The 24,418-nt window shown below is 46.3% G+C and overlaps 1 protein-coding gene across 2 annotated transcripts in view; it reads left to right on the top strand.

Annotated features, from left to right (window-relative positions):
- Positions 1-22,959, top strand: part of jag2b (jagged canonical Notch ligand 2b) — a 35,106-nt gene extending 12,147 nt beyond the window's left edge. Inside the window, exons 4-27 of one of the 2 annotated variants that reach the window (XM_086100280.1) lie at positions 1,669-1,723; positions 4,075-4,332; positions 5,516-5,576; positions 8,656-8,786; positions 9,780-9,899; positions 10,048-10,161; positions 10,710-10,823; positions 11,589-11,702; positions 12,087-12,133; positions 12,219-12,392; positions 13,952-14,114; positions 14,239-14,400; positions 14,709-14,822; positions 15,326-15,439; positions 15,554-15,667; positions 16,489-16,605; positions 16,805-16,832; positions 17,439-17,524; positions 18,049-18,162; positions 18,290-18,405; positions 18,593-18,841; positions 18,935-19,066; positions 20,136-20,289; positions 20,438-22,959. In XM_086100280.1, coding sequence (XP_085956406.1) covers positions 1,669-1,723; positions 4,075-4,332; positions 5,516-5,576; positions 8,656-8,786; positions 9,780-9,899; positions 10,048-10,161; positions 10,710-10,823; positions 11,589-11,702; positions 12,087-12,133; positions 12,219-12,392; positions 13,952-14,114; positions 14,239-14,400; positions 14,709-14,822; positions 15,326-15,439; positions 15,554-15,667; positions 16,489-16,605; positions 16,805-16,832; positions 17,439-17,524; positions 18,049-18,162; positions 18,290-18,405; positions 18,593-18,841; positions 18,935-19,066; positions 20,136-20,289; positions 20,438-20,976 — 3,390 coding nt within the window. In that variant the 3' untranslated portion in view covers positions 20,977-22,959. The remainder of the gene's footprint in view (positions 1-1,668; positions 1,724-4,074; positions 4,333-5,515; positions 5,577-8,655; positions 8,787-9,779; positions 9,900-10,047; positions 10,162-10,709; positions 10,824-11,588; positions 11,703-12,086; positions 12,134-12,218; positions 12,393-13,951; positions 14,115-14,238; positions 14,401-14,708; positions 14,823-15,325; positions 15,440-15,553; positions 15,668-16,488; positions 16,606-16,804; positions 16,833-17,438; positions 17,525-18,048; positions 18,163-18,289; positions 18,406-18,592; positions 18,842-18,934; positions 19,067-20,135; positions 20,290-20,437) is intronic. The other variant, XM_086100281.1, reaches the window with a different exon arrangement.
- The last annotated feature ends 1,459 nt before the right edge of the window (positions 22,960-24,418 follow it).

Genomic DNA, 24,418 nt, shown 5'->3' with positions numbered 1-24,418 from the left:
ACAGACACTCACACTCTTGACAGGTTACCCACCACAATTTCTTTCCCGCTTCTTTCCCCCCACCCCCTCAACCGCCCCCTCCAAACTCTTCTTGGGTCGAATGTCCCATCAGTGACATTACAGTAGAGGTCACATTGTGGCTACTACAACTGTCTCCAATGGTGACGTAACGAATGCTATTTAGGTCAGCTGGTTGCCTAGCAGTGTGCCCTGCAGCACACCGGCTAGATTACGCTTATGGAGTGTGCATGTGCCCACGCGAGCACGCACCATTGACAGCGGGCAGAATTTTCTGCATTTTGCTCCGTCACTGCAAACTTCATAGTTGCCTAGTAACTTTACCTAATGCCAACGTAGTCCCAAGAGTAGGAAAATAAGCAACAAACTTGCTAGCCGAGGTGAATGCCCGCCTGCTAAATGTTTAATTAGACAACTGACACTTTATGCTGAGGTACATGACAACCCCCCCCATCCCCCTCATGTTTTCTATTTGACTACATTAGCATGTCTATGTTATATTTCTTTCTTAATCGCAGCACAAAAATCTGTTTTGATCCAGTTGATTTGTTTACTCGACTATGCAGATGATCTGCTTGAAGGATTTCAAAATTGGTCATTCATGTCTGTTAAATAGGATTAAAAAATTTACTACAAAAAAAAACGGGAATTAGACAATCGTTCCCCCCCCCTCCATTATATTAAGACAAACAAATTTCTCCAACTTGTGCAGAAGAAACCATTTTTGACACTCGCGTGACCTCATTGGGTGCACTCGCCTTCCTCTCATTCAGTGCATCTTACGTGACATTACAAACACGCCGGGTGTGTTGATATTAAATCCATTGCATGATGTGTTAAGAGCAAAGCATAACTGAAAGCAGATAATCCCATTAGCTGCTTATTTACTGTACCTCCGTGTCTGATGAGCAAGGACAAAGCCGGTATGAATTTGGCGCTCATACTGTAGCTAATTTTGGCAAAGTGACCTTCTTATTGGACCTCGTATATTTGGTGAGAGTAAGTTTTCCCTTGAAGCATGGGTGCTATGGGTCTTTTCAACCCCTGCTTTTTGATAGCCTCGATGGGGAATGAAAGTCAACGGAACGGATAAATCTACATGGGGGAGCATTGGACGTGGTGAGTGGAAATTCTGTTTGGCTGCTCACTTTAAAGAGTCACCATTCAAATTCCGGTCACTGTAGGCATCAAACAGATACTCGGGTTTTTGACTCTTGTTTTCACTTTGCAAGGGAGTTGATTTTATTTATTGATGTATTATTGTTATAATTTTATTTTTTGTCAGTCATGGAAATATACTCCAACGTCTGTCTCTCCCTACTGGCAATACGTTGTACGGTTATTGGTAAGTTGAGCTTTTCTGGGGGCAAAAAAAAAAAAAGAAAGCTTCCTCTGTACACAATAGAAGACACGGGATATACTGTCTTGTGTGTCGTCATGACCGCCATATGTATTGTTACCAAATCTTTTCAAGATTGCGAGCGGATGTGAGTCATGAAAGTCAATTAATGCTTACAATAACGTGACCCGTTTTGGAAAATGACTTCTATTTCTGGAACTCCAAAATATCTTTTTTGCACATTGCTCTGTTATTAACATGATGGCAGGATCAACGAACTCTAATGCTATCTTTTTGTTTTCTTTCTTCAGCGAACATATACCTTAATCGTTGAGGCCTGGGATTGGGACAACACCACCCGCAACAGTAAGTGAACCGATATCACCGTGCCAATGCCTCCATGATGAGTTGACAAGGTTTGGACAAGAGGTCAGAAGGTGTTTTGGCAGGATAACGTGGATTTTTATTTTATTTTATTATTCCTTATTGCCTTTGCCACATTTTTGTGTAGAAAATGGGATATATTATATTGGTCTCCGAAGACACCCTCTATACAATACAAGCAACTATGTCGGCCGTCAGTGCTTGAGCAGCTGTATCCTGTTTTCTTTCGGAAATGTCCGTTGTGGCCCGACTCCTGTACATCCCCTTTTTCCCGTCCTAGCGGTAGCCCGGTCAGGGAGGAATCTTTTGAGGACTATAAATGTTGCGCGCACCCTTGACTCCTTTGGCATTTTTCACGAGTCTCAAATATCTTTGTGTGTGCATGGAAATGTGTGTGCGTGTATGGATACATTTCCAATACCGCACTGTCCTCTTTCGTCTCTGCCTGATTGGTAAAAAGGCCATCGCATCCTGTTTAGTCCGTGACATCAAACGCACTTGCGAATGCAGACAATGGAGAAGAAATAGAGGTTGACATCATCGCTTTGATTAGCCGCTTTCCTTACGTCGTCTCCGGTTTCTTAAGAGGAGGTCACCAGGAAATGCGTTCATCGCCAGCGATTCTGGTGCCCGTTTAAGCGACGATGTTAGGAAATAAAATATTCAATACGGTATTATTTTGAACATTCGCGTATTGCACAATAAATGGGAGCTTGAAAACATTTACTTAAATGAGATTTCCGGGGTATTCGAAGTCCCGTCACGTCAGTGCTTTGAATATACATTTTTACATGTCGGGGAGCTTTTCAGTCATTTTTGCGGACGCTTACAAACCATTCCAAGCATTCCCTCCCAAAACCATTCCTTTACATTTCCTCAATGATGTGATAATCAGTCTTGTCATGCTAAATGATATAATCGAGCTTTGTTGCTGAGCTTGCGCCGTGGTGTGTGTGGCCCTTGCGTCACGCGTGTCAGCTGACTGGAATGCTTGTGTCATGGGTTAAGAAGTCGAGATCTACGACCGCATATTCCTTCTTGATGTATTTTTAAAGGGGTTCTGCTTGTGGTATCAACAAATCACCATAAACATGTTCTTGCAGTTTTTGAAATGGAGATCAAATTGTCAAATTCGCATTCATAATAATGATGATGAGGAGGTTATGTCACAACTTCTGTGAAATCTACCGTTTGGATAAATCCATATCAAAACCTCTCGGCCGCACGCTCGGTTTTGAATGACTCTCCAGTTGAACATTTTTTTGACATAGTTCGCTCTAACTCCGTTCTCAGTCCTCGTAATGAATCCCCCCCCCCCCCCCCCCCCCACATTACTTGCGTTTGGGTTCTAGTGCCACCTGTTGTTTTGCGGCATACTTGACTTTTTCCAAGAAATGTCACCGGTGTAGCCATTTTAGTTGAATTATCTGCAAGTCGTTCTCGATCATGCAAGCATGGACATATTCTCCGTTCGTGAGACATCGGGGGAGAATCCTGGCCTGAGTCAGCATCCGCCTCCTGTCTTGTCCTACGTAAGAACCCGCCACTATGTCAGTGAGATTCCACTCATCCAGCATCACATCCTCCCTCCCTCCCGCTTGCCTCTCTTCCCAAAGGCGCCCCCCCCCCCCCCCCCCACACACACACACCTCCTGCGTCCTCAGGAAAGGCAGTCGGCTGTTTTCCTTGTGTTTATCGAGCAGGAAGTGGAGCGGACTGGGCGGCCGGGCTGGGTGTTTAGACACCGAGGTAGCTGAGCCCGCTTGGGCCCGGGGGCCCATTGTTCTCTATCTGGCAACTGCGGGGTGTTCTATTTGTTATTGTTGCTTAATTCTGTCTGACATTGTGTCAGACCCCGGCAGAGGAAAGTGTGTGTGTGTGTGAGTGCTTGCTCACTTCAAAAATGACTCAAGTGCAGTCCAAGCCAGAGCTATGCAGGAAAGGAAATCACAGGCCCTCCACTTCCACAGAGATTGTTGACCAACCGCAATCACCCTCTGATGAATTATTTTCTTGTGGCGACTGTGCGCTATCACGAGACCCACCGTGAGACTAACTTGAACACGGTGAACTGATAGCATCTTCTGGGTGGGGGGGGGGGGGGGAACGAGTGTGTAAAGGTGAAGCAATCATGCCCGATAGAATATTATAATTGCGCAAAGTTTTGAAAATCGGTTGAGTTTGTTGCACTGGTGGTCTCAAATGTATCTGTACATACTTCGCAAAAGCATAACTTACTCTTTTTTTTTTTTTTTTTGCACTTGGCGAAGGTAAACTAGTTAACCATTATTTTTATGGGCTGCATTTTATTTTTTTTCCGACCTTCATTTCAGATGATGACGAGCACCTGATCGAGCGCAGCGCTCACACGGGCATGGCCAACCCCGGCGACCCCTGGAAGACCGTCCCCTACGACGGGCCCGTGGCTCGCATCATCTACCGCATCCGGGTGCGCTGCGACGACAACTACTACGGCAACAAGTGCAATAAACTGTGCGTCCCTCGCGACGACTACTTTGGCCACTATCGCTGTGAGCAGGCAGGCACTCAGGTTTGCCTGGATGGCTGGATGGGTCCCAACTGTAAGACAGGTGAGCTACCGGCCGGCGAGCGTGACAAAAGAAAGGCCTCTTCTCGCGCACCGATCATCGCGAATGCCTCGCGATCATTTTGTTAGACTCGTTTGCCGATTGTCTGGCCCGCAGCGACGGGGAAAACCTGTACCTTGTAGCGATGTTCCCCAGACCTGTTGTGACAGATTTCGTTCGTGTTGATTAGATGTTTAATCCCGGTTTGGCAAAGCTGTCGTGAGACAAAACTGAAAATGGCGTTAAAGTATGCTTCTGCCGCATGCTTGACAGCTCCTAATCTAACCCAGCGGCTGTTGGACTTGTGATTGGCAGAGCGAATGTATTTTGGCCAAATTCACATCCACGCCCGCAACTTGGTTCCTCAAGACCAAAAGAAGCGCATTTTGGCTGCTTTGAGAAGACTGTTTATTTCGGCTTAAAGTGGGACGCACGAGCTACTTTGAAAAAAAGTATGATTTTTATCCGAATACTCGATTGTTACAATCGACTTTTCAGTAGGCGGTAGCCCGACGCACAGCAGCCATTTTGCCGCGGACGTTTTGCTGAGCAGGAGTTTGGTTTGCTGTCTGAATTGGAGATGCCACAACAAAATTAATGTAGAATTTTTAATTTATTTATTTTTAGCCACGTTAAAGAAAATAATGAAAAGGTGAGTTTTTCTGTAAACATTTGTAGGATAGTTTCCAAAAGAGCGAGTGCTGAACCTCAATAGACCAAAATAGTCAACCAAACCATAAAGCGCTGTGTTATTCACAGCCGTATATTCGATCTGCTTAGTAGGGGGCCTTCTTTGCTCGTTCTTCTTCAATTAAATAGTATGGAATTCATAAAGGATTTTACATACTTTGGAAATAATTTCCAGTGCCACCTTGAAATTCCCAATGCCTCGACTGGTGTTAATGTCGATGGCTTGGTTTGTTTTTTCAGCCGAGTTGTTGTTGTACAGGCAGGCTATAAAATGTTGCCCCCCTTAACCTCTAACCCTGCCCAAGGAAACATTAATCATGTCCTGTTGCACTCGCTTCAGACGAACGAGCCTCTTTCCAGCCACTCGCCCTTCGATATGATTCCCTTTCTGGACTCTGTGCTGTAAATTCACTTTTTTTTGAATAAAACATTCATCCTTTTTTTTTTTTTTTTTTTTAACTTTGCTCGGTTTTCTCTTTTTGCTCCCTCTCTTTAGCAATCTGCAAGCAAGGTTGTAATCTGCTTCATGGTGGTTGCTCCGTTCCAGGGGAGTGCAGGTAAGACGAGAGGATTCACTTCACCTCATGCTAGTCTTTGGATTTATTTTCATTTTGTGGTCGCTGAAACGTTACGCATCGTCTTGAAGACGACATCACTCTCAGGAGGTCGACCATCCAACTTGTACCAAACAGGCCCGCTCTCGAGCAGCATCGGTATTCTTGATTCCTCCTTTCGCTCTCCCGAAAGTTGCGTTGTCATCACCCAAACAGCAACCTGCACTGGCTGAGGTGACGCCAAACTAATCCCGAAGGGATCATTCTGAACAGTCACCCTCAGCCATGCCTTCCTTTCTTGTTCCTTTTCTTCCTTTCAGGCGCCTCCATCTCAGTTTAGCTCAGGCAATGCCTTGCCTGACGCGTTATATTTTTAGGCTGCCCAAATCCCACACAGAATACCAAGCATCTCGTGTTTTTTTTTTTTTTTTCTTTTCACCACTCGAGCCCAAGACGGGGGTTGTCAGTGTGAGCACTGTAAACGTGCCGGGAATCGCCACATCCTCTCTTCAGCTTGCAATGGGCTTTTCTTTTTAAGGGCAAGGGTCAGACCTAAAAATACAAATTGAAAAGTTGTAGAACGCGACGGGGGGTTTCGTTGGCATAATACAACCGCGTGTATTTGGAACTTGGTGCCCCTCACGTCGTCCTACTAAATCAACACCTGCTTTGGTGTTATTCTTAGATGAAACGATTATTAAGAGGAGGCTTGACCTGACTGTCTCCTCACTCCAGTTAGCAGGCGGAGAAGAGGAGCGAGGCATCTTCTTCTCCCGAAATGTCAGGTCCCAGCAGACAGGAAAAGTGATATGAGTGGAGGAGCCGCAGTAAAGATTCTTCCTGCTCTGGCATGAATTTAATGAAGCCTCGGGTCACAGAAAGCATGCAATCAATCCCTTGTGATCTCCCTTTTATTCTTTTGATTTCATCCATTTTGGAGGCTTTCCCCAGTTGCTTTTTTTTTTGCCAGAGGGCTTTGATTTAAGATATCCTTTATTCTGGTTGGTGCTCCATACATGGCTCCGATATATCGGATCTTTCTAACAAATGAGCTTGTTTTGACGGATTCGGCAAAGGCTCGGCGTGCCCCAAGGATAAATAGTGAAATGGTGTTGCCTGTATTTCACCACTCTGGCTTCTTTTAACACGTGGCGTAGCCGTGAGTGTGGAATCCGACCCGCGCCTACTTGCAGATGAGTAATGGCGCGAACACCGCCTAGATTTGATCCCGAGAAGCCTGTCGAGACGCACAACCAGAAGCCACTTTGATTGACACTGCCTGTAAAAAGATGGCCTATTTCTGCCTTTATTTCACTGTCGCTCCGGCATGGGATGGCGGACAAAGTCAAGTTTGGAACGTTCCACCTCTGCAGGAAATACCAAAGCCGTAAAACCCCGACTAACTTCCCCGCCGTTATGTTGAAAACAATTGTTGCTGTCCGGGAAGTATTTAGATCTCGTATCGCATGACAGTGAGACCTTAATTTAGGAGATTAATTTGTTCCACACTCAATCTGCTCGTATTTTATTTCACTATTCCCAATTGGAATCAGGCCCTTAATCCCTTGTAGCGCCTGAATGCTAAAAAATAGCCTCGTGTGTTATAAAACGCAAGTCGTAATTGAAGAGAATAGAAAGAAATGGACTGTATATATCAAGTGTTGTGTGTGCCTTTGAGAGGCATAACCGAGTTAGTGACATCAGTAGTTTGAAGTCCAATTGACCCAACCTGGCGGGTGAACATGGAGGCATACGTTTTGGCCTACTGCAGCGCCTTTGTCTGTTTGGCCCTTTCGATAAAAGGCTGTGAAAGTGCAACGGCGCTGTGGCACTTTACGGGAGAGGCAGCGTGCGTGTCTGAGGCTCGCTTACAACACAAAACCAACAAATCAACTGCTTGTAACTTCCAAAACTCATAAATTGGGGCAAAAGGAGGTTGGAAGACAGCTCTGACCGCATCTCCTCGGCAAAGTTATTGACACGTTGCTGTCAGACCCCCACCGAGCCGTTAAAATAGAGTGGAGCAAAGCATGTCACGTATTCTTAGACACCCCCCCGCCCCCCTCCCCAAGAGACGTTCAAAGACCTTGTTTCTCACATTGGCAGCGGTGCCGTCTGCAGGAGCACCGGCTCAAAATAGAAGCCAATTGACAAGACAGCTGGCTCGACGACACCACAGCCTCGGAATAGCCCGGGTGTTGTCATGAAGCGGCAGGCGCGTGCGCAGCCTCTGTAAACACACGGCCGTCTCCAGACGCTCTCAGAAGCCGCCGCACACCGTCATCTTAGGCCTACAGACCCCCCCCACCAGCCCAGTCCAAACAGGAGCCTGCTGAATGTACTGTATTCTTAACCCCTTCTGCCCCCAGAATGTCACCTACCTCTAAGATTAGTCAGTAGGGTTAGGATGGGTTGACCCGAGCAAGACATGATACAATAACGTTTACAAGTGTTTCAAATGCTGGTCTTTTGGGATCATTGGTTTGTTTTTTTTAATGGTATGAATTGAGGAAACTATAATCCGTTTTAGTGGGGGGGGGGGGGGGGGTCCATTACTTGTGGTAATTTGCCGGGTCCCAAACCACAAAGGAATGGATGGATGTCTTGGTGGCGACCAGCAGAGGACTGGTTTGATTCGCTCCCAACTACTTTACTCCCTACATTGGCTACACAATAAACGGGAAGTGAATATTCCAAATAATGGCGCAATGTTGCCCAGACAGGTGAAGTGGAAGCATCATGTGCCGGCATCTCCCACAACTTGGGGTAGCTTATAGAATCCACATTTTCATCTGACTGTCACAAGGCTGCTTTCAAGCACTGACATGTTCGTATTTCTCAACACAAATATTTTACGCCAGCGTTTATTTTTGTTCTGGTTGACTCGCACATTTCAACAGGATGCGGGTTGTGATTTTTGTGTGTGTGTTGTACAAGGATTTAAATGTTCAGGAAATGTTGCAATATAATTTCTTCTTTAAATCATTGTGAAAATCATATTTTCAAGTTGTGGTATTAAAATGTCAACTTTTACCGGACGAATGTTGTGACGTTGTCTTATTTTCCGTGTGTGTGCGGCAAGGTGTAACTACGGCTGGCAGGGTCAGTTCTGCGATGAGTGCACCGTGTTCCCCGGCTGCGTCCACGGCACTTGCAACATCCCCTGGCAGTGCAGCTGCGAGAGGAACTGGGGTGGCCTGTTGTGCGATAAAGGTACGCCAAAGGGTTTTTTTGTCGCCGCCTCCCACGCTTCCGAAATTGGCACTCTGTCCTCCTTGCAGGTACCCTCAAGCTATGTGTTCTCTTCAAGAAATAGTTTAGCAACACAACAAATTTGTTCATCCTCTGATCTGCCATTCGCTTTTAGTTTGCCTTGGAGACACGCTGGATCACTATTTAGCAGCGAGGAACTTAAACTTGATGTGTGTCACGTTGCCTTTGTCGGGTCACGGACGTCTTTGACCGGAAAACAGCAGCTGTATAGTTTTACTGCTCGTGTGATTTGAGCATCATCGGGGGATACTTGATCCCCACGCATCCTCCTCGTCACTTGAGTGCACTTTGGTGGATGAGAGTAGGTCCGAAGATCCCCAGCGGGGAGACTCATCCCTGTTCATTTATTTAGCAGCCTTTGGTGTGTGACCTGCCCTTTAGGCTAAGACCGTTTCGCAAGGATCAAATGGGTGAAGTTGTCGGGGTTTGTGTGTGTGTGGGGGGGGGGGGGGGGGGTATAATTTCTCTGAAATAATTGTGTTTCCATGGCTGATGAATAATTAACCGAGACCAGTTTCTAACTCCTCGAGCACATCCTGTGAACACCGCAAGCCCCGACGCCGAGCGGTTGAGGAAAACACTCAGTGCTTCCCGTCAAAATGACAGCTGGTGCTCTATACTGAGCGACAACTCCGACAAGCTTCCAGGGAACTCCTGGCACCGGGCGGATGAATGTTGGCAGCCAATTAGCAAAGTTGAGGATACAGTGGAAACCGATAGCGCTCCGAGAGCTTGTCATTTTTATGGAGAAAGAAGTCTTTTTTTTTTTTTTTCTCTCTCTCTCTCTCTCAGCTCCAAATAAGCATCCGCATGTAGTACTCCGTCCGTATCTCCATGATGACATCCCGCGTTCCTCAATGTTTATGCTTGAGCCACCTTGAAATTGTCTGTTTGCTACGTTGACGTGTCTGATGCCGTCGTTGTGCACTCCAGATCTCAATTACTGCGGTCGGCACCAGCCGTGCGTCAACGGGGGCACGTGCATGAACACTGAGCCCGACGAGTACTACTGCGCGTGTCCACAAGGCTACTCGGGCAAGACGTGTCAGATCGGTGAGTGTTTATGTTCGGCAAGGATGGCCACTCCACTGAACCTTTGTCCAAGTGGAGTTACGGTCTGAGGAAAGTAGATGAAACACCATTTTACTTTGAAAGACTTCAACTCGAGTAACGCTTTTTCATTATTGGGTGCTCCCGTCAGCTGAGCACGCCTGTGTGTCCGGTCCTTGTGCAAACGGTGGTACATGCCATGAGGGTTCCTCGGGCTTCGAGTGCCGGTGTCCACCAGGCTGGGAAGGACCAACCTGTGCAAAAAGTGAGTTTCCACACGTGTGTGTGTGTGTGTGTGTGTGTACCTTTATGGTGCACACTCATTTAATGGGTCCGCAATGCAGAAATAATTCATTGAACATTTTTTTTAATCAACCTTTATTCCCAAAAAACTAAAACATGTCTCTCCCACTTGTGTTTGTACACACACACACAACAAAGAATTAGACATTGCATATGTGGCGGCTGTGCAAATGATTGTTCATTCGCACTCTAAAATCGAACAGTTGCCTTTGAATGCTGAGAAAAGCCATCACCATATTTGGAATTTTTTCTAAAATGCCGGTAATCTGATAGCTATTGAAGAGAAAATAATGGGCCCATCTTAGATGCACATCTCAGTATGGTGTAAAGCGCCGTTGAATTTTTATTGATTTAAAAAACAATTTTTTTGAAATCCATTTATCTCATTTTTGTCACTGAATCGTGATTTAAATTAAACACCGCGTCGACCATTTCAACCGATAACCACAGTAATTAATACCTCTCTGATAGCTTCTATCAAAACGGGAATACTCTGTTGTATGCACTCAGATTCGGACAACTGCGCTTCCAACCCTTGTGCCCGCGGTGGAACCTGCATCGAGCGGGAAGATGGCTTTGAGTGCGTGTGCCCACCTGAGTGGGAGGGAAAGACGTGCCAGATTGGTGAGTATCATGGTTTTCGAGAAGGAGCGTATTTAAAAAAAAAAAAAAATAAAATTAAATCCATATCCTCTTAAAATGCCTGCAGAATTATGACCCCCGGCCCCTCCCCAAAAGATAATAATATTGTCAATATTCTGGTAAGATGGCAGCTGTCCTCTTTTATTTATTTTTTTCTCCAAGCAGACATGACAGGCGTAAGGCCAGGAAATTTACAACTGGTAAATAAAGTCGAGTGTGTGTGCGCTCGAAGGTGGGGGGGGGGGGGGTAGATGAAGGCCTGGAAAAATGATCCCAAGAGACCGTCTCAATTTACCAGCTTAGATCTCAGTTTACAAACGGCAATCGGCTTCCAGTCTTACCTGGCGTTGAGTGTGCGTGCGTGCGAATGTGTTCGGGCTAGGGTTTCACAGAGAAGACAGGTGTGCGTGCATGCGTGCGCGTGTGTGGGTGCTTGAGTGCAGAAAGACCCCCTGTGGACTGCCCACCCCCCACTTCACCATGCCTTTCGATATTTGAGCAGCAGGGCTTTGTTGGAACACTTTAGATGTCCGTGGGGGTGGTGGCCGTTCGTTATTTGCATCTCATTTGAGCGCAAGGAACGTTTTTGGAGATGCATTATCAACAAAGCCAAAGAGGGTTTACTCCATTTCAACACGAAAAGCAACTTTGACGATCAACAGCTATAAAAATGGTTTTGCGGTTGCGACTTCTCTTGCTTTGTCCCCATTTATGGACGCCGAGTCCTTTTACTTCCTGCTTTCACAGATGCTAATGAGTGTGCAAGAAAGCCGTGTGCAAACGCTAAATCTTGCAAAAATTTGATTGGTGGATATCACTGCAACTGTTTTCGGGGATGGTCCGGACAAAACTGTGACATCAGTCAGTATTTTCCCTTCCATCTTAGTCACTTCTTTGAAATGTTTGTCCCTCCAATCTCTCAACCAGTAGTTCCTTCTTTGAGCTGCTGCTCCTAAAAGAAAAAAAAAAGTTTACATTTTTAAAGCCTTCACTCACCTTCTGGACTCACAACATAGGTGTAGTTTAGGCTTACTCATTCAGTCACATGCGGTAACTTGTTCCTTTCTTGTCTTGGCAATCAAGCGCTCGTGTGTGCCCTCACGAAACCAGTTGCATGCCCACTGTGGATTCAGTGCATGAACAGATCCTCGGCTTCACTCGTACCTTTTCGCAACTCGGCCTCGCCTCTAAACATTCCGCACGCGATTTTGCAACGTATGCTAATATCTGGTATTTGCTTTTCAGACATGAGCAGCTGCCACGGTCAATGCCTGAATGGAGCGACGTGCAAGGTTTGTCACTTTCCATTTCAAAACGTCCTCATGTGACGGAAAGCGCTTTGGATGACACAATCTTCTTCTTTTTGGTCTTCATTAGGACAGCCCACGCGGTTACCATTGCCAGTGCCCGCCAGGCTTTGTGGGCTCTCGCTGTGAAATCCAACGGAATAAATGTGACAGCAGACCCTGTCAGAATGGAGGCCAATGCCACGCTGTGTTAGGTGGCTTTGTGTGCCAGTGCCCAATGGACTTTGCGGGACAACTGTGTGAGGTACGCAGCATCGCGCGGTAGATTTAGATTTGAGCCGCTCACCCAACTTTATGAAGAATTCTATCTTTGCGCTAATTTAATAGGAAATTGCACAAGAGGCGCTCTGGGATTTATGTCACCCTCCAATTAGTTTGGATTTCTAAGCTCCTCTTCCCATCGGGAATAACGGGCATTGAATTAATTTGTGTCCGGGTCACACTGTCACCCCCCCGTCATCAACGTTGGCAGTGACATTTCAACGTTTGCAACAGCCATACAAGTAATAAATGGTGATGTGAAGACAAAAAAAAAAAAAAGATGCCACGTATCGCAGACAGTGAGAGTGCGCTCTTCGGTCTTTCCTAATCAACAAGATTCGTTCTCAAAATGACTGCACATCGTCGGTGACCAAAACAAGAGTCGTCTACAGTACGGCCACCTGTCCTGCTCGTACTGGCTATCGCATGATGTCTCTGTCTCCTCGCCGTAATCGTTTTATATTTAGTGTGCGCTTGAAGCCAATGTAGGTTAGCTGTGAGGAAACTGATTCTGTTCTGCTTCTCTTGGGGCCTGAATGGAGGACATTGCTGGTCAGGAGCCAATCCTGATTTAGCTTCTCCACTATATACACCGGCCTTGCTGAACGAGGTGGCGCTGGGTTGCTGCCCGCTTACTACTAAACACCCGTCCGTGTCTGCCGCGGTGCTGCCTACATGGCCGCTAAAAAAAACGGCTTTTTTGAGCAGCACAAATACTTATTTCCATTACCAAGGCTCATAAAAATACGACTACCGTGACTTCATTTTTTTTTTTTTTTTTTTCCTGAAAATGGTTAGCTAGTGGTACTAATTAGAAAACATGACTAATCATATTTACGTGGCTCTCATAATAAGCATGCGACAATACCAATACCGGATCTGATGCAAAGAAATTCCCTCCCCAATGTAAGTCAACGCTCCGAAAACCACTAAAATGTAATGCTTTAGTGCTCCTGGCTTTGACCACACACATCCAAATAGTAAAGAAAATTGGTACGTGCACATGACACTTGGGTTAAAATAAACTACGTGTGACCACAGACTTCACCCGCTCTGCTGACCCGCTCAAACTCTCCTGCTCAGCACCTTAAATGGCAACGGGTGCAGCCCAGCGTTTATGCACAGTAGTGATGTTTACAAAAACTTGGAGGTTTTCCCTGCAACCTCTGTATTGGAGTGTGTTGGAAAAAAAAAAAAAAGGCCAAACATGCCACCTTGGTCACGAGTAAGGTGGGCCTTTTGCTCATTTATCTTGACTTTCTTATCCGGCCCTGTCAATGTATCACCCAAATGTGTCTGCGAGCAACATGTTCATCTTCTCCTCTTCAAGCTTTTTGGCCTAGACTAATTTAGCATGTCAGTGATGTTCAAACAAAAGGGTGAATCTTCGCCATGAGATTAGGCAAGGTTTCGGAGGCTGGCATAAGCAAAGCGAAGCAGCTCACCTGCCAAACAATCAGTTTCGTCAGCTCTTGGGATTGATACATGAAAATCTTGGCTTTATTTTGACTTCTTGAAACTGTCTCGACCGTCTCTTTTCAGATGCGGATCTCATCCCCTTCGGATGCATGCGATCCAAACCCATGTGAGAACCAGGCCAAGTGCCACAGTATGGTCCAAGACTTCTACTGCGCATGTCCCGAGGGCTTTGAGGGTAAAACCTGCGAGCGACCCAAGGTGGACTGCAAAACCACCCCTTGTCAAGGTGACCATAAATCTGAAAATGAAATCGTACGCCGTGTGGCAAAATCCCCTTTTACTATCTCCGATTGTACAAATGACAAATAGAGGAAGTTGCCGTACCGTTTCTGTTCTTTATTTGCTCGCAGTTATCGACAGCTGCACTGTTGCCATAGCGACCAACGACTCCGCAGAAGTGCGGCACATCTCCTCTAACGTCTGCGGACCTCGAGGGCGCTGTGTGAGCGGGCTGGCCGGCAACTTCACTTGCATCTGTGAACCGGGGTTCAGCGGCATCTACTGTCATGAGAGTATGTGCCGAGCTCTTCACTAGAATGGCACTCGGATGCGAGTCTCTTGCCCGTGTCTGAATTTGCTTCCATACAAGTAATACTCGCTTTGAAATACGGTAAAACGTCGGCCAAAGCTGTGCAATGTTAGCGCATGTTTAAAACCAAAATCCTGGGTCAACACCAACATGAAAGGTTCTGTCTTGACCCCTGGCCCACCTCCCACAACATTTCAAGGAGAGTGGTTTTGTAGTTTTTGTTCCATCCTGATCGCCTACCATCTGAGCAGTTATGAAACCCCTAACCTCTGACTCCTCTCCATGTTCCAGACATAAACGACTGCCTCAGAAGCCCATGTAGAAACGGGGGCACCTGCATTGACGGCGTCAATTCGTTTCAGTGCTTCTGTCCTGACGGCTGGGAGGGAGAACTCTGCGACCGCAGTAAGTTCCCAACATGGACTCCTCTGTTCGACTTGAAACAAATCCAACACCGCGTGAACACTTTGGGGAGCCCTCGGGTCACATATCGCAGGTGCTAAATTTCATGTTCACTCGAACGGATTACGTGTGCTGTTGGTGGGCGTGTCGCAGGTGCTATTCTATGATTCTAATCTTTTACCGAGATCGTAGTGAACACTACAGTGCTTGTTGACTCACACTAACCGATTGCACTGTATCAGTTGTCACAGTGCGCTGAAATGACGCTAACGTGATGACAATGCAGTTTTGTCATATGGCATGACTCCTTCTTGTGACTTGCACTCAATCGGCCGCTAGAATCTAAATTCTTTACACAAGCGGGGAGCATCCATTCTCCTCCCAGAATTCGCACTTAGTAGATAGTTTCCACTTTTTTTGCATGAGCAATGTGACAGGTTTTGTAACCCTTGTTGGGTTTGCGTATGTCCAAAATGGTCAAAGTTGTTTTTCGCGGCATTCCTCAGATGTCAACGAGTGCGGCCACAACCCGTGTAAGAATGGCGGTCGCTGCGTCGACCTCGTGAACGACTTCTACTGCGAGTGTGCCGACAACTGGAAGGGCAAGACCTGCCATTCGCGTGAGTAATGAGTTTTTCCACACTTTTCGCTGGCCCCAAGTCCACCATGTTGGTCAGCTTTTCTATCCGTTTGCTGTTGAAGGATGTGTGACGTGAGTGTGTGTTTGTGGACAGGCGAAAGCCAATGTGACGCGACCACATGCAGTAATGGAGGCACATGCTATGACCACGGGGACACCTTCCGCTGTGCCTGCCCACCCGGCTGGGGAGGAAACACATGCAACACAGGTGGGACGCCTTTGGAACGTTCTGGCTTCCCTCGGAATGCTTGAATTTTGCAGTGGCTGTGACATGGACTCTGTGTACTTTTTACACTAAAATCCGATGTCCAAGTTTTTACAAGATTTTCCTCCTCCACACGTAGAAAAAGCAAATAACCAAAAATGGAAACACTGTGGAGTGCGTTTGAAAGGGAAACCGTTTTGGATTCTTGTCGTACTTTGTATGTTGTTGCTAAAAGCCACCGGTGTTTGCTGTGTTTATTTCAAGTTGACATCTCTTGCTAATTAACCCTACCTAACTAGTAGACTGAGCTTCTTTTCATTATAGGCTGTGCACACATAGCCTGTTGGTGCGAGGCTTTTAGCAGTCAACACTGAAAAGGGTCGTCTTGGTCAACATCGGTCGACAACATTTTGAAATAATCCTGTAACCCACATTTAGTGGATGGTCTGCCATGAAAGCACTTGTGGCACCAGATCTGTGGCCGAATAATGAACTGTACCGAGATTGTACTAAATCGTGAAGCTGTTTTAAACGACCGGTTGCAAATTCTCTTTGAGCGAACATCCAGCTGCGTTTTTAATGTTTTCCCTAAAACCAAGTTACAACTTTATATTGTGTAGATGTGTACCGGAGACATGCTTTCAAGTGGTTTCAGAATGAAGGGTTATTAATTTAAAACATATTTAAGCACAGTGAATTATTCAGGCATCATTTAAAAAAAAAAGAAAGAAAAGGGGGTCGGGGTCAAACCTCATTGTGCGTTCACCAAATGCCTCCACATTTTCCTTTTTCATAAACAATTTTTGACCTGAATCTTTTGACAGCCAAGAACAGCACATGCGCCTCAAGTCCTTGCTTGAATGGTGGAACCTGCGTGGGAGGAGTCGACACCTTTACTTGCATCTGCAAAGATGGCTGGGAAGGACCCACCTGCGGCCAAAGTAGGCGTTTTTGTTTATTTTTCCTTCGCGATTTGTACTTTTTGTTAAATCACAATCACAATAAACCCTAAAATCTTTGAAGTCTCCCCATCTTTGCCAATGTCATAAAAAAATCGTAATAAAGACAAATTGGCTGCCATGGATGTAACAATGCAACGACCACACTTCCCGCTAAAAGTCTTTTGTGCTCCTTCAACAGATATAAACGACTGCAACCCTCATCCATGGTATGTATCGTTTCCTGCCTCGCACACTCCTGTGGTGTCGTCAAAGCTACCCCGCCCACCCTCCCCTCCATTTATCCCAGCCTCCCTCCTCTCAGCACTTCACACAGGCTTCGCAAGGCTGTAAGGGGGGTGCAGGGACTCCCTAAAAGGAGCGGAAGGTGTCCTCAAATCAAGCCTCAAAGGGCCATCTCACAAGCGGAGAGCTTTGGGAATTGAATAGGGACAGGGAGAGGTGGAGTAATACCAACTACCCCGTGGTGAATGCAGGTGGGGGGTGGGAAAGCAGTGGAGGAGGTGGTGCACATGTCCCTTTTCTTTCTGTGCGACCTGGAGGGGGGGGGGGATGCTGGGCTGGGCTTTGAGGAGGAATGGAAGAGTGGCATGATGAGAGGAGAGGCGGGGAGGGGACTGGACACGCCTATTAGCATCTGAAAGGTGGAAGCTTGTATTGATGAGTTGAATTGAGCTTTGTAACCCCCCTCAAACACCACGCGGGCACGCGCACTCACACACACACACACACACATTTGCTTTGTTGCAAATGGAAAGGATGTGGATTTTGTACACTCTCATCTAATCATCATTTATTGCCTGCCCTCCTTTCAGTTACAACGGAGGCATCTGTGTGGACGGAGTCAACTGGTTCAGATGCGAGTGCGCCCCCGGGTTTGCCGGGCCTGACTGCAGAATCAGTAAGTACCGACGTGCGGTTTATCTCATTATAAAGCACAGTCATCAGTGCAGTTCAAACAGAACTATTGTGGGGTCGCATCATCACCAAAATCCAAGCCCCGGATGGCGCCCTCTCGGCATGTCCTTTGTTCCGAAATGCCTCCGGGGGTCAAAGGTCACCCCTCCTCTATATTCACACAGTCACACAAATGCCCACATAAGACAAATTAACCAGTGACCCTGAAATTCTTCTTCTATCCCCCTTTGTTATGGCCAGAAAGTGTCCCACCTTTTCTGTCCAGCTTGAATTTGAGATTTCTCACTCCGACTGTTTGTGTGCGTCTCAAATGACAATGGCCGAAGTTCTTGGTGACCGCGGGAAACGGGCAAGATGATGTTGTTTTTACGTTGAGTTTATTGTACCTCTGGCTAAAGTTTTCATTGACTTGTGCTGAAATTCAATTTGCTTTGCGGAGTATGAAAAAAATCTTTATATTTTGTGGCCAGGTCATGCATTTAATCGCTGCCATTCTTTGTCCCACAGATATCAACGAGTGCCAGTCTTCACCGTGTGCCTACGGCGCAACGTGTGTGGATGAGATCAACGGTTTTCGCTGCGTTTGTCCACTCGGTAGAACAGGAGTCCGATGTCAAGAATGTAAATACCCCCCAACCCCCTCCCCTTTTTTAAGACACATTTGCATCTATATTGACTTGGTATCCCTCATCCATGCATACGGGATGTTCATCGTGGCTATTTCATGTTTGTGTGTGTGTGTGTCAAGTCATAGGTATTGGGGCGTCATGCCACTACGCTGGGCTTCAGTTTCCTCACGGCAGCCGATGGGAGGAGGAGTGTAACAGCTGCTACTGTGGCAACGGCAAAGTGGACTGCACAAAGGTGACTTTTTTTGATAGCATATTCCGCATCCGTCGATCCACAAGTCAAGTTGGCACTTGTAAATCATGTCGTCAAGTCTTCCCCGAAGTTAAGAAGCTCTATGCGGCGTGTCGGTTTTACTCTCATCCATATACAGCATGCAGGATATTTGAGCAGAATGTCCTCCGCACCTTTTTGTCCTCCGCAGGTTCAGTGTGGTCGACGGCCCTGCCGCCTGCCGGTCTCGGGCCAGGACGCGAGCAGTCAGTCCTGCCCTGCCGGACGTGAATGTGAAGCACACAGATACCCGACGTGTTTTTCAGCTCCTTGTCATCAGTGGGGGGTTTGCTCCCAAGCGCTCACACAAACAAGCACCAAATGTCAGCCAAACAGCGGGCACCTGGACAACAACTGTGGCCGCATCACGCTGGTTTTCGACAAAGACAAAGTCCCGCCGGTGAGACGCATCTTCGCGGGCTCTGCGATTTCTTGAGATGGAATTCCCTTTTTGTATTATTGCCCGTCACTGTGATTGGATTTTTGCTCTCAGGGAACAACGGTGGAGAACATCTGCTTTGAGCTGAGGTATCTTCCGGCCACCCGAACTTTGGCAAAGGACCACACCCTCCACCTGCTGTGTGACCTGTCTCACTCCAGTCAGGACGCCGTGGAAGTGGCCATAGTAAGTCAATGAATCCTAATCGCTGATAACCATGTAAGGTGTTTTTAGTCTTCTCTGTCTTACTATGCTATATCTCTAAAATCAAATTTTCAGCACGCCTCCTGGACTGTGTCCTTTCCTTGTTTATCTTCCCGAGCCAATGACCTTTAAAGGAGACGCATTGTGTTCCTTATTTCAGAATTTAAAACAGTTTTCAGGTGCCCCGAGGAACTTGTCTGTCGGTCAGCGCTACCCAAAGATAAACGATTTCAATAGATTTAAAACGCACGGAAAGAAATAAAGCCGGGTATGCGTGGCTTTCGTTGGTATGACGATCAAGAGAGGAGCGAAGAGAAAAAAGCACACAGCAGCATTTTCACTTGTGAAGGCAGCACTTCATTCACTACACGAGTCAAAATGTCCATTCGATGCTTGCAAGACAGAAATTCAAATTTCCTGATGTCGCTTTAATCACAGCAATGATATTCTACGCTCAGTATCTGAAGAGCAAGGTCTTTAAAGGCTATCCATTGGGTAAAACCAAAGTGTTTGAGGTTTTTTTTAAAAATGTCCCTGCATTTATACATAAAGGGCACTCTTAAGCCAACGTGAGCTAAAAATGATGCCGCAAACAGGAGTTGGAAACTGGAGGAGTGAAAAAGTATCCCGACTCCCCCGGCCTGTCTGGATTCAACAGCTGCAAACGAGTCACTGCACTCACCAGCTACACCAGCCCCCCATCCCCCCCAATTGTCCAAGCCTGCTCCTTTTTGGCTCAGTCCCGACCGCTACTGGGACCTGTGTTGTCGACCTCAGTCCCGTAGACCGCAATGATCTTGCCCCACGTGGTTTTTAATTTCACCACGCTGTGCGTGTCTGTCCGTGATTGGGCTGCTGCCTGTGGTGTAGCACCCTATTCTTTGTACTATCTGCCTGACACCTCAATATGTTCTTATCATGACTGACAAATGATTCCATTGATAGAACGCTCTTTGAGTATTTCGTTGATGCGATCATCGTAGCAGTCGACCTTGTGAGTGCAGCTTTTGGGACTCACAAGTGGTTGCATCTTGTCTTACTCGGTTGGTAGTCTTTCCAGCCCGAGGATCTCACGGACAACAGCCTAATACAGGAGACGGCCAACACCGTAGTGAGCGCCTTGTCCAAGAGAAACGGCAGCAGCATCATGTTGGCGGTCATTGACGTCAAAGTGGAAACGCAACAGGTCGCATCCCGTTCATTGGGTGAGTACCGACCAAGAATGGCTTTAAAGGGCACCTTTATTTATCAGAGACTTGAAAATACTTTTCCGTAAAAGGCGTTATTAAACTGTCACGGTGACTCTTGTCATTTCCCTTCGCTGAACCATCTGTCACCTGTCCGCGCCGACAGATTACCTGGTACCTCTGCTCTGCGTTCTCTTTGGTTCGCTCTGCCTCTTCTGCATCATCGTTTGCGTTTGGTGGACTCGCAAACGGAGAAAAGCGCGCGAAAGGAACGCGCGCTCGCCGGCCGACGACAGCGTCAACAACCATTGGGACCCACTTCGGCTGGTGGCGGGACGTCAGCAGCAACAGCAGCAGCTGCTGAAAGAGAGCAACAGGGAGGCCGAGCAGGAGCGCAAAAAGCTCATGGGGCCCTCCTATCGGACGTGTGATGAAGGGGAAGAGGAGGAGGGCGAGGAGGAGACGGAAGGCGAGCTCGAGTTGGAGGAAGAGCTGTGCGGAGACGAGGCGGGGAAGCAGCCGGTTTATAAGTACTCAAAGAGCGCAGTGCACTCGAGTGGGGGGCTGATCTGCACCACGCACAGTTCAAGTTCGCCCCTAAAGGCGCCCCACCGGACCCCAGGCTACAGCCCCAAAGACAACCGCTGGAAAAATGTCAGCGCCGTCATGACTGGCCAGAAAGACGTCAGAGACCATTGTGTATAAGACATTTCAACAATAGACTCGCTAAGTGGAAGTGAGGAGCTGCGAGTCAGCCCCCCAGCCCCCCCCCCCTCTTTTTTTTTTCTTTTTTGGGGGGGGACTGACTACCTTTGGGAAGAAGAAGGCTTTTGTATTTCAATAAGCCATTATTTGCTTTGCGATCATCATATTTGTCACCGTCACCTGACATTGTGGACGTTTTTTTTTTTTTTTTGTTCCATTAATGATCCGCCGTACTGAAACGGACGCGTTTTCAGGAGCGAATAGAAGCCTCCTGCAATTTCTGTTTGTAAAAACAAATTTACCATTTAAGAAACAACGAATTTTTGGAAAGTGGGGGGGGGGGGGGCGATCTGTATAATTTGCTTATTTTTACAGACTGTTACGTCTTTGAATAGTCTGCAGGCGTCCATGATGGGGTGGGGACGGATCTAAATTTCAAAGGCCCGGAAGGGTTTGATTGGGTTGTTGCTGTCGTAACAACGGAGGAAAATCCCTCCCTCGGTTTTACCCTCGTACCCGCCTGAGGCCATCACACGCCAGCCTTACCAAATCACTCGGCTTGTGAGAGGGAGGGAGGGAAAGGGAGGGAGGGGGTGGGGGTCAGAAACCCCAGTGCCTACTATGTGGCCTTGACTAACTTTGTCCTGTCTCTCAATTGTCTTGGCTGAAAGCTCCGTTTTGAGGATTTCTTTTGCAGTATTTGAGTTGGTAGCAAGTGCCTTTCTGCGAGCCCGCTTCAGGCTCCCCAAGTCGCGCTGCCCAGTTTGACCTTCTTGTTTCTCAATCGCAAAATGTTGACGTGTGCATTGAACGAGTTCCCTTTCCACAGCAACGCCATTCAAGGTATTTTGATCCAAACAGAAACGATAACTCTGTACATATTGTGTAAATACAAAAAAAAAAAAGGAGTCGCTGTGTATATTTGAAATAAGTAACTTAAGACAAGTCACACATTTTTATTATTATTATTATTGTTATTATGGTTAATATTATTTTTATTAATTTTGTTTTTTTTACAACGCCATTCCTTTTATTTATGCCAGTCAAAATCGGCAGGTTTTGTCATTTCCAGAGTCACACCGTAAAGAACCTTTACAGTGAGGTACCAGTGATGAAGGACTTTTTGAAGGGGTTAAAAATGGCTTGTTGCAGGGAACTTTGCTTTTGACGTGACCTTTTCGTCCTGATTTTTAGTTTGCTAACTTAAACCGGTTGATACATTGCTAATACGTGGCGAATAATGATGAATGTCAGGCCAAATCATTGGCATAGTTTGTCTTCTCGGAATGTCTCAACCTGTGCTGTATTTTGCTTGGTCAAATGACTCATGTTAATTTATTCCAACTCGCGATTTAAGAGTGATTATTTCATTGTAAATTCTTTTTGTTTTGTTCTGTCAGGATTTGGCCCAACATGGCAGCCTTAAAGTGGTTTACCGGCGCAACACGAACCATTTCTAAGCCCATCATAAACCCTTTTTTTTTGTTTCAGGTGCCTTAATGTATTGAGTGATGCATAATTTGTGTAATCTGTTGTCATCATTTTATGTTTTTGTTTTCACAAGTAACTCTTTGAAACATTGTGTGTTGTATTGTGGCGTGTTTTCTTTGCCTTTGTAAAGTGCTTTCCTGGTCTCACTTTTCTTTCATGGAGATTTCTGGCTAATATTGAAAAGGAAGAAGGCGAAACAAAGAGGGGGTTAAAAAAAAAAACAATTCTATCCACGATGGCTCTTTTTAAGTGTCCTGAGTGTGGATAACAGTAGGTCAAATGTGGACAAACCCGCATTATCTTCATGTTTTGGTTTCAAGGCTTTAATGAAGGGAACAATGTTTGCATATGCTATCTTGCAAGTGTGTTTGTTTCAGTTACCAACTCAGTCCAAAAATGGCTCATATAATGTAAGACCATCATGCTTTCTGTTAATGGGACACAGCAAAAATAAAGAATTAAAACGGCATCACTGCCGGTGTAAAAACTGAATATGCTTTTGTTTTTTAACATATATATATATATATACAGTACTTGGATTTTCTTTTTCCTATCATTTTGTACAAAGGTAAAGGTTTTCATTCTTTTCATGAGCAGTTCTTAAAGCAAATTTCTGATTACGCTTTTCTGCAGACTAAACAAATTTAGGCGACATGGTGGACGACTGGTTGGCACATCGGCCTCACAGTACAGAGGCGCACGGTCGGTTCGATTCCGGGCTCCGGCTTTCCTGTGTGGAGTTTGCATGTTTTCCTTGTGCCCGCGTGGGTTTTCTCCAGGTACTCCGCTTTCCTCCCACATTCCAAAAACATGCGTGAAAGGTTGATGGAACACTCGAACTTCTGATTGTGAGCACAAATGGTTGTTTGTTTATGTTTGCTTCGCCATTAGTTGGCATTCAGTTCAGGGTATCCCACCCTGATCGACCAAGTAATATTACAGTCCCCGAAAGCAGGTGATCCACAGTTGCCATGGCAACACCCGAGTCACTCTTCCCATCAGTATCATCCGCATGATTTTGAAGCAATGAGTGCATATTTCTGCTTCAATTTCTGGCCATTGAGTGTAAACTGAGATCATACGCTTGTAAGCATTCGCTTGTTATTTCCATTTCACGGTGGCTCTGATCAGCAGAATTTGATCCACTTTGTAAAAGGCCATCAGGCATGTTGGTTCACATAAAACCAGGCAGTAGGCTGGAACCTCACTTGCACATTCGGAAGAATGGATTTAATTCAATCGGTACGCTACATTATGCAAACTGGAATTAACTGGCAGTCTAGTTTAAATTGAGCACACCCTAAAATACTCCATCAAACACTCGATCAGCCCAACGGCAGAATTGATCCCCAAGTAAGACCAGGCCGATTTCCTGATCATCGCAGATGGGTCGTTTCTGAACCCTCGTCGTAAACAAACTCATGGCTAGCACCTTCTGTCTCACAGTTTTGAAGAGTATATTTGACCCCTGTGCTTTAAACGCACCTTCAATTCTCTCCATTCACAAGAGAAGTTCTGCTTTCCATTTTATTTGATGCGAGATACATGAAACGTTGAACAGCGCCTCTCTGTATTTCACCTCGCCCACGTCCGTGTGGGCTGACTAGGCCGGATCAATCGATTCGAAATCGCTCAGCAGGCTCTCGAGCGCTCCGAGTACACCAATAGAACCTCATCTCCTGTTCTGGGCCCATCCGGCCTGCACCAATGGGGAGGCTGGGGTGATCTTCCCGGTCACATGAAGATGTGAATGTTTCATGAGTAATATTATGATGCCGAGCAGAGTGGGCTGGGACACTTTTCCCTCCCACGCTAATGGGATCTTGCCTGGTCGTTCGGTAAGATCGAATCGATTTAGACAGAGGAGGATGTTGATGGAAATGCAGCCTATGCATGTCGATGTCCAAAACTGTTTAATACATCCTTCTGTTTTTATTAACAGTCCATGGGA

This window comes from Hippocampus guttulatus, chromosome 20 (assembly GCF_054856545.1).
Source record: "Hippocampus guttulatus isolate MCC_2025c chromosome 20, RoL_Hgut_1.0, whole genome shotgun sequence".
Taxonomy (NCBI): domain Eukaryota; kingdom Metazoa; phylum Chordata; class Actinopteri; order Syngnathiformes; family Syngnathidae; genus Hippocampus; species Hippocampus guttulatus.
This window is presented reverse-complemented; position numbering and strand designations above follow the sequence as displayed.